General features: G+C 43.1%; 1 protein-coding gene across 2 annotated transcripts in view; it reads right to left on the reverse strand.

The window, feature by feature from the left end:
* Positions 1-3,467: 3,467 nt before the first annotated feature.
* LOC128692044 (uncharacterized) overlaps positions 3,468-12,579 on the reverse strand; it is a 63,884-nt gene continuing 54,772 nt past the window's right edge. For both annotated transcript variants that reach the window (XM_070079826.1, XM_070079822.1), the window contains exon 5: positions 3,468-4,102. In XM_070079826.1, coding sequence (XP_069935927.1) covers positions 3,870-4,102 — 233 coding nt within the window. In that variant the 3' untranslated portion in view covers positions 3,468-3,869. The remainder of the gene's footprint in view (positions 4,103-12,579) is intronic.

Below are 12,579 nucleotides of genomic sequence, written 5' to 3' on the forward strand. Positions count from 1 at the left end.
GAACCTAACCTGCCGTATAAGTGGGGCCCTACTGTATCTTCTTTTCCATGGGGAAGTGTAACAGATTTCTTCCTCTAAGCCATGCGTGCCGGGAACAAGGGGCTAGTTACCCCTTCTGCCGATATTACTAAATTTAAAAGGAGAATCTTCGTTTTACCTTTAGGGCCACCCTGCCTTGGTGGGATACAGCCAGTTTGCTGAAAGAAGATACATCATCTTTCAACAAGCCAGCTTTATCCCACTAGGGCAATGACATGATGGAAGGGATGGATTCAGAGGTGTTCCTGTTTGCAGACAATAAAGCTAGCGAGGAGAATACAAGTGGACGAGGATCAGGCAAATCTACCACAAAGGGATCTGGACAGGCTGCAAGCCTGGTCCAACAAATAGCTCCTGGAGTTTAACCCCACCAAGTGCAAAGTCATGAAGCTTGGGGATGGACAAAAGACAGCAAATGGAGTACACGCTAGGGGGTCAAAGGCTGTAAAACTCACTCAAGGAAAAGGACCTTGGGGTGAGCATATACTGAGCACATCTCCTGAGGTGCACACCAACCAACCACTGCAGCACATGGGTGCCTGGCAAGTCTTGGAATAGTGCATCTAAGTAAGGAGTCAGGCGTTCACAACACCATGCATGTTAGGCCCATATTGGAGTATGCAGCAACAATATAGAACCCACACCTGGTCTAACATGTCAGGAAATAGGAGACAATGCAAAAGCTTTCAACAAGGCTAGTCCCAGAGATTAGGGGTATGCCATACCAGGAGGTTAAGCAAACTCAACCTGACAACACTTGGGGACAGGGGAAATAGTGGGACATGATAATGATGTGTAAAATACTGAAAGGAATTGACACGATGGACAGGGCCAAAATGTTTCAGAGATGGGACACGGGAACAAGAGGACACAACTAGAAGTTAACAACTCATCTGAGTCAGAGGGATGTTAGGAAGTATTCAGCCTTAGTTATCAGGAGTGAAATAATGGAGGCAGGATCCTTACATGGCTTTAAGATGAAGTTAGCAAGGCTCTTGGAGCAGGGCGTGCATGGACCTAATAGCGACCATCAAAGAGGCAGGGCTAGGAGCTGTAACTCGACCCTTGCAACCACAATTAGAGTATGCATGCATACGCACGCACACATCGTGCCGAATGGGTAAAACTTGAGATTTTGTCTTAAATAGCAATGCTCTTTATGACAAATAAGGCAAGCAAAAATTTATGTATGCAATAATTTTACAAAAATCATTCTGAACCTAACGAAAGAATATATATTTCATTGCTTGTTTAAATTGTAAACTTGTCTAAAATATATTTAGTTGGATTAAGCTAAATTAAATTGCACTTATTATAATAAGGTTAGGCAAGTTTTCTAAGGTTCTTTTGGTACAAAATTATTAATTTTTACATTAACAAATTAAAAAGTATATTTTTAAATGTATAAGAGAAAATTATAGAATAACAAACGAGTTCTTGCTAATGGACCAGTTTTTACCTATTTGGCACGACATACATATACACACATGCTGAGAATTACTAAACATCACAGATGATATAGTTTAAGTTTTGGCAGTTAAGATTGAAAACCAAACCTTGTCATTGTGGTTTATACAAACCACCAGATACAACTTCCCAACAGTTCAAGGAACAGCTTTCAAAAACTGACTACTGTCTGGAAAATCTTCCAACCCCAGCCCCAAATATCTTGTTGCTGGGCGATTTCAACTTGATACACCTAAAATGGAGGAATGTGGCAACTAATATTTAAGAAGACTTAACCCCAGGAGGCAGTTCAGATGAAAATTCACACACACGAGCTATTAAATCTGCTACAAATTCACCTTAAGCCAGCAAATAGGGGAGCCAGAAAGACTGGAAAATACATTTTACCTTCACTAATAATGATAATCTGTTATGAAATATAACAGTATCAAAGACATTACAGTCGGATTATAGCATAATCAAAGTACATACACGTATGTGTAGGGCTAACCCACAAAATGAGATCAGTTAAGGGCTCCTCTCTCACCTTAGCATCGGACACACTCGTCTAACTCATACGTATCATGTTCCACTTTGTGAGAATTGCCTAGTTCCAGTTTCTATTTCCCATATTCTATTAGACTGTTCTATCAACAAGCATGCAGAATTTTCCTCCGTCGTCTGGAAGGGACGTTAGGGGCTGTGTGCCAAAGTTTGTATAGTAAAGCAGTTGGTGACAAAAAGTAAAAAAATGATCGTAAGTCAACAGCAGGGCCGTCTGCAAGAAGGGAAGATAAGGCAAGAGTGGTTGGCGGGGTCGGTGGAAGTAAATCCTGCAAGCTTGCTGGTAAACTGGACAGTCCACGAGAAAGTGAAGAACCGAAATAGGAAACAGACAAACCTCACAGAGAGGGATAGGGTGTCCTTCCACGAGAAACCCATGGCGAGTATGGCAGATGCGGAGATGGGAGAGTGCAGTCTCCCTAGTACAGCAAAGGTGGCTACAAACCCAAAAGCAGTTTAATAGAGTGCAATTTGTTATGGTGCATGTCCAACCACTCTTGTTGCCAACGGCCATGAAGATGGGCAGAGATGACGGTAAAATAATCTCTGAACAGAATACCTCTATAGGAAACCGAAAGATCACACACCACTGACCGTACAGCAGCATCCACCTGTTCATTGTCCAGCACATCAAAGTGTCCAGGGACCCAACAGAAAACATCTGTTTTTGCTAGCTACACGGCACAACTTAAGTTGAATACGAAGGACCAAGGGATGAGGGAAATTGAATTGTTTAATGGCCTGTAAAGCACCGAGGGAATCCGAAATGATCATAAATGCCAAAGGAGACATGTAATATGGAGAAGTGCTATGAGGATGGCATACAACTCGGCGGTAAAAATACTAGCCGAGTCTAACAAATAACCTCAGACAACATCGTTAGGGAACACCGCCATCAGAAGATTTAGAAGTATCTGTATAAACAGTGACGGCATGAGCATGTGACCGGAAGTGATCAAGGAAAAGAGCAAGAAGCAGCTGTAGGTAGGAGAACTTTGGTGCACGGCACTAGGGGAGAACAGACACGAACCGTCGGAACCTCCCAAGGGAAAAGGCAGATGCTACATGAACATACAAGGGAAAGATGATGATGAGCGTTAAAATCACCTAACAAGATACAGAATGCACACACCTCTATTCTTATCACTAAAAAATATATATTAAAGTTCACAATATACACTGATACACACCTGTCTGTCTATTCCTTTGCAGCATTAATTTTCCCACTGTATACAAGGTTTTTTTTCTTCAGCACCACATTTACCATGGTAAGTCATTACAGATTTTTAATTAAGGCCATTGAACTTTAATGTATTTAAAAAAAAATGGATTAGTTACAAAATTATTAGCAATTACTTACCTGTAGCCCTCCTTGTAGGCTATCACAACAAAGGTATAAGAAGTTGAACACTCGTATATAAAAAAATGTTAAAACCTTTATTTAAGTCATATTGCTATTGGTTAAATGTGAAAGAAAAAATACCAACCATCTGAGCAGCTGTTAAAGGCAAGCGAAAAATTCTCATGACAAACTCGGTGGTTATTTTACTTCGTGTATGGCTTGTAATGTCTGGTATACACCAAGGTAAAGAAGAGATTTAAGCAATAATTGATTAGTAACAATTTACCTAAAATACTGGCAATTTATACAACAGTACATATCGACCATCCATTATCCATATTCAATTTAAAGAAGAATGCATATTAAGACTATTTCTAAAAGCCTAAAATAGACAAGCATCTTTATTAAAGCACAAACAAGTCAATACCCGATCTTTCAAGGGTATCTGGAAGAATTATCAGTCATAACATGTTAACAATCAGACATGGAGGGAAGAGAACTCTGTGAACTTCCCAGGAGTATATAACTCTGGAGAGAGCAAGCAGGATGGACTCTCACTCTTCTTCATAGGTGAGGAGGCAGTGTAAGTGGTATAGAAACTATTGCTCTGTTTACTGCAGTAGTGGACCAGCATCCAGACCACCACCACCACCACTAGCAACAGGAAAACGCCAATAGCCACCCAGATGTATACCATCCAAGCTTCATCACCTGGGAAAGAAAAAAAAAAAAGCATTTCCTGTAGAGAATCTCTAATAGGAGTAATAGCACAGTTTATATTTGAGCTCTACTTCAAAATCGTACATAATGTAGTGACATCCCATTTATACTGCTCTGTACATTTAAACAAAGAATACAAACATTACAAACTATTATAATCACAGGGGAGCGCTAAACCCGTAGGACTATACAGCGCATGTGGGGGGGGGGGGAGAATGGAAGGTATTCAGGCTCAGTTCAGGGAACCGGAGCACAAATCCAGTTCCCTAGATCAAGAGCCCCTCACCAGCATCAAGGAACTACACATACTATTTAAATGTTTCATTTTTCGTACACAATTTGTTTTATCTCGAGAACAGTTAGAATTCGATCATTAAAAATTAATGAATCTTAATAGAACGCAGTAATCAACACACTGTATAACATTGGGAAATTTTAAGAGCCATGAGGTGCGTGGAAGACCTGAGAGGCTGGGTAATCCGGTTTAACCTAAGGAAGGCAAAGATGGCTTAAATTTCTTTGAATCAAGAGCTTCAAGGCACCCTTCTTTGAAAGGGTACCTTGAAGCTGTGGTGCCACATACTGCATCAGACAGAAGTAACCGAGGCCATGCAATGACCCTAACCATACCTGTGGAGCTGTGGTCCTTCAATGCCAGTGAAGGCACTTTGATCCAAGGAATTACAGCTACCCTTCCCCCTTTTGAATGAATCAGATTATCTGTTCCCAAGTGCTGTATGACTCCCCACCATTCTCATCCTTACCGAAAATACCATCTTAAATCCACTAATATTTTGATAAACTGACTGCCCCAACTCAAGATTTAAATTTTATACCCTCAATTATCCCCAAGCATCACTGACCATTAACACCCCCAACTCCGCTAACCCCTTCCCTTGCATTGCCTGACTCGTGTGAAGCTGCTCTTTTTCTGTTATAATCCATATGGGTTTAGTGCTTTCCAATGACTAATAATGTATAATCATGACCAATACTCATCGCTACTATTACTACCAAGTCCCTCCTCAGACTCATCACTTGCATTAACACCAAAGCACTTGTTTCCCTGCAGGCCAGACATCGCTATATACTTGGGAAGATCAAAGAGGACCACACTGAGCAGGGACAGACCCGCTCCAGATGGGCAGTACTCTACCACTACCGGACTACATATTACTAAAGATAAACCATACCACGGGTGGAGTTTGAACCCGCGATCAGTCTCAAAACTCCTGATCGCGGGTTCAAACCCCACCTGTGGTATGGTTTGTTTGCAATCGTGTCATTACGATTTCCTGAGTCACGTTAACTAAAGATATGTGCTTCAATTGTAATGAATCCCACACTACAGTTGCAGGTCAAGAAGATGCTAAATTCCATCTATTCAGCTCCAGAAAACAATGACTACCTAATGGCCTCTATATATGTAAGAAAATATTTTGACTGTACACCACAATATATTGCTACAGAAATAAGAAAAAGACAACACCGTAACTGGAACAATACACTGACTTTGTAAATGGTCCAAGTCGGACAGAAACATCGTCTAAGCTCCTCTCTTCTATGTGCGGGTTATTTGTGTATTGCTACAGAAACCAAAAATTATGGACTCAGAGGTCATGCCTTACATTATTATAATTAAAAAGAAGCATTAAGCCACAAGGGCTATACAGCGCTGCAGGGCAGGGAAGGAAGCGAGGGTATTGGGCAGCAGAAAGGGGGAGGGATGATCAGTAGGTTACAGAAAACAGCGGGGCAGGGGATAGTGCGGGGGTAGAGGGTATCAGAAGTAGAAAGGGCTGAAGGTATCAGAGTTTGTGAAGCAAGTCAGTTGTCAAAAAGTCAAAGAGAGTCCGGATGAAAGGTGGGTCCATCAGCGAGAAGGGAAGGTAAAGAGCAGTGGAGCGAAGACGACAAAGGAGGTAAATTCTGCGTGCTCATTAATAAAAGTGGGCAGTCTAACAGAATGTGGCTGACTGATAATGGAACCTGACAATTCTCACAGAGGAGCAGGGCGCCTCTCCACGAGATATCCGCGAGTAAGACGAGTATGGCCAATGCGAAGACGGGAGAGAGTAGTCTCCCAACCTCGACACTGGTGACAAGACGGCCGGTAACCTATACTCGGTTTAATAGATTGAAGTTTGTTACCGAGCATAGTAGACTAACGTTGTTGCCAACGGGTGTGAAGGTGGGTAGCTATTGCAGCAAAATAGTCCGTAAATGGAATACCTCTATATGAAACTGGTAGGTCATGTACTGCTGACTGCGCAGCAGTGTCTGCCTGTTCATTGCCCTGTACGTCAACATGACCAGGGACCCAACTTGGTAAAGATGCGGTGTAGGCAAAGTTGGATACGGAGGACTAAGGGGAGAGGTGTATCAAATTTCTGTATAGCCTGTAAAGCACTAAGGGAGTCAGAGAACCACAAATGATGACACAGGCATAGATGCAATACGGATAAGTGCTGCAAGGATGGCATACAATTCAGCAGTAAAAATATTAGCCGAAGATAGTAAATGCCCTTGTACGATGCTGTCCGGAAACACTGCTGTGAATCCTACGCCGTCAGAAGACTTAGAGCCATCTGTGTACACTGCAATGGCATGAGAATGAGAGTGGAAGTGGTCAAGAAAATGAGAGCAGGAAGCTACCGTAGACAGCTGGGCTTTCAAGTAAGGGAGAGAGAAAGAACAGACTTGAACAGCTGCAACTTCCCAGGGGGGTAGGGAAAAGCGAGATGCTACATGAACATAGAAAGGTGGTAATTGAAGAGAAGACGAGAGCAAATGTAGGCGAAGAGAGAAGGGATGGAGTAAACAGGGGCGGCGAACAAATAAAGAATGTCTACTATTATCAGTGACCATTCTATAAATGGAAGGATGGTGGAGATCATGAGAGCGTACATAGTAGCGAAGGTAATGGGCATCATGGCGATCGGATAAGGATGGAACGTTCGCTTCTGCATAGAGGCTCTCAACGGGAAGAACGAAAAGCACCAAGGCATAAACGTAATCCTTGGTGATGAATGGGGTTAAGGCTAGAGAGGGTAGCAGGAGAGGCCGCTGAATAGATCTGGTCACCATAATCAAGTTTCGATAAAATGAGGGTGGAATGTAGGTGAAGGAGAGTTCGACAATCAGCTCCCCATGAAAGATGAGCAAGGGTTTTAAGAAGGTTCAGCCGGCTGTGACAAGTTGCCTTCAGAGAGGTAATGTGAGGTTTCCAGGATAACCTACGGTCAAAGAGGAGGCCCAGAAACCTGACTATCACGTTCAGGAATACGGGAGCCATTGAGGTACAAAGGATGATCGGAGATGACAGAGCGTCTAGTGAAAGTAATTTGGCGAGTTTTGGTACTGGAAAATTTAAACCCATGTGTGGTGGCCCAATTGGAAACACGGTCGACCGCATGCTGGAGAGAAACTGTAATGAGGCGACAGTCAGCGCCTGCACAGGCAATAGCGAAGTCATCAACATAGTGATGACCAAATATTTGATGGAAGACTTAGAGGCCAAATCATTTATAGAAAGGAGAAAAAGTGTGCTCAGAACACATCCCTGGGGGACACCTTCAGCTTGGATAAAGTCCGGGGAGTCATGCCTTACAGTCCAGCCTTACAGACAAATGGCTGGCAATGACACCAACTAATCTTCCCAAACTGCCAGATTCCTGAATCCTCTCCCTGGCTACTTAACCCTGCATCCAGTTCTCCAGGACTCCGTTCTCTCATTTACTTTATATAATATAGTCTATGCAAATGACTTCCCAGAAACCCAGTTCGACACAATTACGTAACTAATTTCAGTTCACTCCACTAAAAAGTAGAGTGGATCACTGCTCGGAGACAAATGGGGCATCAAGACGAATGCAAACAAATCCACCACCTGTTTGAACTACAAGAACAATCCACCACCAACTATATTGCTCAAAACATCGGATACTTGCCCCTAATACATCAAAATTGTCCTTGATATCAACCTAAATAAATGCCTACACAATTACAAATAATCCCCATACATGTTAAAGTCTCTCAAACTCTTTCGACGGACTACACATTACTAGGGTCTCAGTCCCAGACTTAACATCTCTACAAAGCTCTTGGCCTAGCGCTTTCCCTCACGGCCAGATCGAACCTAAAGAAACTACAACGAATCCAAAACAAGGCCTTGTGCTGGATATTCAACACTAGATAGCACGAACATATTACAAACGAATTACTCAAAACTATGGCAGATCTCAGAGCACTCAATTCTGTTTATATTCCTCCATGCTCGGCTGTGTGGAGTGTGGGCACCGAGATCATTGACAAATGCTTCCCAATCTGTTTGCCGAGCAGAAGAGATTGTGGGTGTTCCGTGGCCTTCGAATTATCTCAGGGGAGGTCGTCTGTGTTGTGGTGGGTCTCAAGTTTGTCGGTTTGTCACAGTCTTCTAATAGACATTAAGGGTTAAGGACTGGTCAGATCGCGCACCCTCATCACGTACACAGAATGAGTTAGTGCTCGGGTTGCTACAGATAGCTATGACAATCTTACCATATTATGGAAAATTTTTTAGGGGTGATTACTTGTACATACCTCAACATTACATGCATACGAGTAATCTCCTTCGGAGACAACTATATTGTTTACCGTAGTCACCCGTGTAGACATGTGAGAAAACTTAACCACCTCTGGTCACTGCAGGTGGCCCCTCGACCCTCACAATCTTATCCATATCTATCCGAGACCAGTATAAATTGGGTAGCACCCTCAAGTACGGCGCTACTAATTAATTGTGGACTGCATATTAGTTTAACTGAATGAAGGGGGGGGTAGGTTACACACGGATATATCCATCAAGGAAAACCACTTGTACATAATCTCACCACTTACCAGATATTCTCTGGTGGTCACTTGATGTAGCTGGATCACTCATTACTTATCCAATTACAACATACCTAACTGGCCAGTATCAGTCTGCTATAACTAGAAGGGTTACTTAACTGTGGGCGATTGATACTCCTTATTTCCTCCATTCACCATCTCATTTCGATGTCCTGCTACACCGACACGGTTCTTATTCCAGCAGGACGAGGTATCCGTCAGTTTGTCCCGGTTTAGAAGTCGTGACTCCATAAAGCCTTCACTATCCTCGGGACAGGAACAACGAGGTAAACATGTGCACACACTCTGGGAATGGCAGTTCATATCGCTTCACCGATTCCTTAACTTAGTGTTATTATCACTGATTACATTATGATTTACAAGACTGTTTAATGTCTCATAATTATTATACACATTGGAGGCCACTCCATTAAGATCTGAGACCGATGAGTGATGATTAAACCAAGGGTAATTTTCCCTGGGACACAGTCCATGGTGACGCGCCAGTCACCTGGTCCTACCCTTATTCACTCATTTTACCACTATTACGGTGGTCCCGTAAATCACGTTCCCTCACTCTCCACCAGGAACAGTTACAACACTTCCTATTATGAAATGAGGCCTATATTAATCCTTAGGCCGCCGTGAACGCCAATTTCCTGGTTCCATGCTTTCCCAGCCTCCTCACTACATTCAAAACACTCCTGCCTCTCCCATGCCCCGAGTCGACCTCTACCCCCACACATCCGCGCATGCACAAAGGGAACTCCTGGTTCTATCCTATTTTCAAATACATTTTTGACCCATATAGACACAAACACTTATTAGGCACTACAGCTTCGGAAAATTAAAATATTTTCCACACGTATACCACACGGACGAAATTAAAGGACAAACATGATTCCACAGACAGACAGAGACAGAGAATGAATTTGTTTTATGCTCAGCAAGGAAGATGACCTAACATTCCTTTCATTAAGTTTGAGTTCAATGTGGCACTAAGGGCAAATCCACTTTGCCTGGGAAGGATGGTATTACACCATACTCAAGAGTGCTATGTCAAGTACTAGGTAATCTTTTACTTTAATTATAGAACATGAGTTATGTAATGGGAACTCCCTAAATTATGGATCAATAGTCTCATCATTCCCATTTCAAAGCCCGATCAACAAAATGCATTTCGCCCAAAATCTCTTACTAGGTGTTTGTGTAAAACATTTGAATGAATGAAACTAAACTGTCATGCACAGAATCAAAATTTCTGTATACCCGGTTGTATGGTTTCATGTCAGCGCCCTGCAAACTGACAGCTCCTACACTACCTTCCATGACCTTAAATCCGCTTTTGATGTAAACATCAGTAAACTTGCCAGAATGGATGTAGGAGGATGGCTTCTCCGCTGGATTAAAAGCTACCTGCCCAACAAAGTCTTCTGTGTTGTTCCAGAGGCACAGAAGTGTAATTAAAGACCTTGAATTAGGAACTCCACAGGGAAGTGTCCTCAGTACCACATTCAATATTATAATTAGGGCTTCACTAAATGCTGTGCCTAATCAGCCCGGTTATTATGCGAAAAAGTAATGTCACACATATGCCTCAGTCTGCGCCACCTCTTGTTTGCGCCACAGAGACAAATCGTGGTTGTCAACCATCTCAGAGATCACCAAGAACCAGTGTACAGTCGTTATAAACCTCGTAGTATTCATAGTACATTCAGCAACCATAGTCGGCGGACTTGTTACAACTGTGGTTTCCGTGGCCATATTGCAATTAATTATCCTGATAGTTACCCTAAGAGACGTCGTACTGATGAGTACCCAGATCTTCCCTACTGTACTTATCATAGAATACATGGACATGACACATCTGAGTGCAATGCTCTCTATAACCTTCAGTACTCTAGGTCTTTCCGTGGCCGTTCCAACCGCAGAACCCGTAGAGGAAACATATCGTGGTTCTCAAAATAACCAGAACCAGGCTCATTCTTCCAATTCGGGGGAATTCGAGCGCCCCAGTCAAACCGTCACATGGTGACAGTAGGTGATAATGAGTACACCATCCCCATTCACAATTCCTTTGAAGCCTTAAGCAGTCTCGAGAATGACAATCCTGCTGATGATGTTGCTTCACATGTCTCTGACGTAGATGATTTTGGGGATGAAGTGGAACAAGTCTTTTCTGATGACAATCCACCTTTTTGTTTGCACATAACTTCCAATGCAACCATAGGCCCTATAGTGCAAGCATCTGTTTATAATGCGCCCGTTCATTTGTTCATGGACTCTGGTGCGCAAGTCAATATTATTAGGTCTAGTTTGTTTAAGGATAAGCAGTTACGACATGTCCTTCTCGTAGAACCGACTCATGTGTCCTCCCTTAGTGGAGTAGCTGGTTCTCACCTGCGTGTCCGAGGTCGGACTTCCCTAACCTTTTCTATCCAAGGTAGAGATTTCACTGCTTCCTTCCTTGTTGTCGACCAGATTACTTTCCCTGGTGACCTTCTACTGGGCTTTGCTTCCATGCGAGACTTACGCATTGTGCTCGACCCTTATTGATGGCATGCCCAAATTGATGACTTTATCGTACCATTTTGGGGTTACCAGCTTGGATCCGAGATCTACCATACTGCCGCAGAGTATGACACTTGAATTAAGTCCTTACAGGCCAGTGCATTTTCCAGTAGCGTACCCAAGCGGTCAGGCACTGATGATCCTGTCACTTCTGTGTTCCTGCAACTTCAGACTTGCAAGATAGTGTCCAGTTACCTCAAGTGTCCGAGGACGCTCTGACTACCTTGAGTGCTGAGCCTATCCCTGCAATGTCTGCTAGTTCAAGTAGTAGTTTCTCCACAGGGGACGCCTTGTCGGAAAACAATTACTTGCAACCAGTAATGCCATCTCTTGTTGATGTCACATGCCGTCTGCAGAAAGACGTTTCTGTCGCAGCTAGTGCCCTCACTAGAGTGTCTGTAGTTGTTCCTAGTGTTCCAGATGGTGATAACGTCCTAGTTGACAGTGATTCCTGCAAAGTAAAAGGGCTATTTGTTGAACCATCCTTACATGTTGTAAGAGATAGTAAGATCCATTTCTTCCTAGCCAACACTTCTGGTCACAGTGTTCGCCTCAGAGCAAATACCAATCTTGTTGACCTTGTTCACTATCCTTACCCTGTTCAGGTAGAGGATGAGTTGTCACCAGACCAGTGGGTCGGTGCTATTTCTGCCGGGGAGACCTCATCCACTTCACTGGATCAATCTGTTCCACCAGTTGAGGAGAAAGACTTAGCTCCCACTGACTTCCCAGATGAAGTCAAGCGTTTGTCGACTCTGTTGAACAAACGTCGTAAAGCCATTGCCTTACCAGGTGAGAAGATGGGTATAACGAACTTATTGTCCCATCGTATTCCACTTGAACCTGGTACTAGACCTATCTACATACCTGCATACAGAATGCCTCATTCACAAGTTGCTGTCACAGAAGAATTGATCAATCAAATGCTTGATGGAGTTATTGCACCTAGCAATTCACCTTGGAATGCACCCTTGATCCTAGTACCTAAGAAGGATGGTACTTGGCGCCCAGTGATTGACTTTAGGAAG

Source organism: Cherax quadricarinatus, chromosome 6 (assembly GCF_038502225.1).
Source record: "Cherax quadricarinatus isolate ZL_2023a chromosome 6, ASM3850222v1, whole genome shotgun sequence".
Classification (NCBI taxonomy): Eukaryota; Metazoa; Arthropoda; class Malacostraca; order Decapoda; family Parastacidae; genus Cherax; species Cherax quadricarinatus.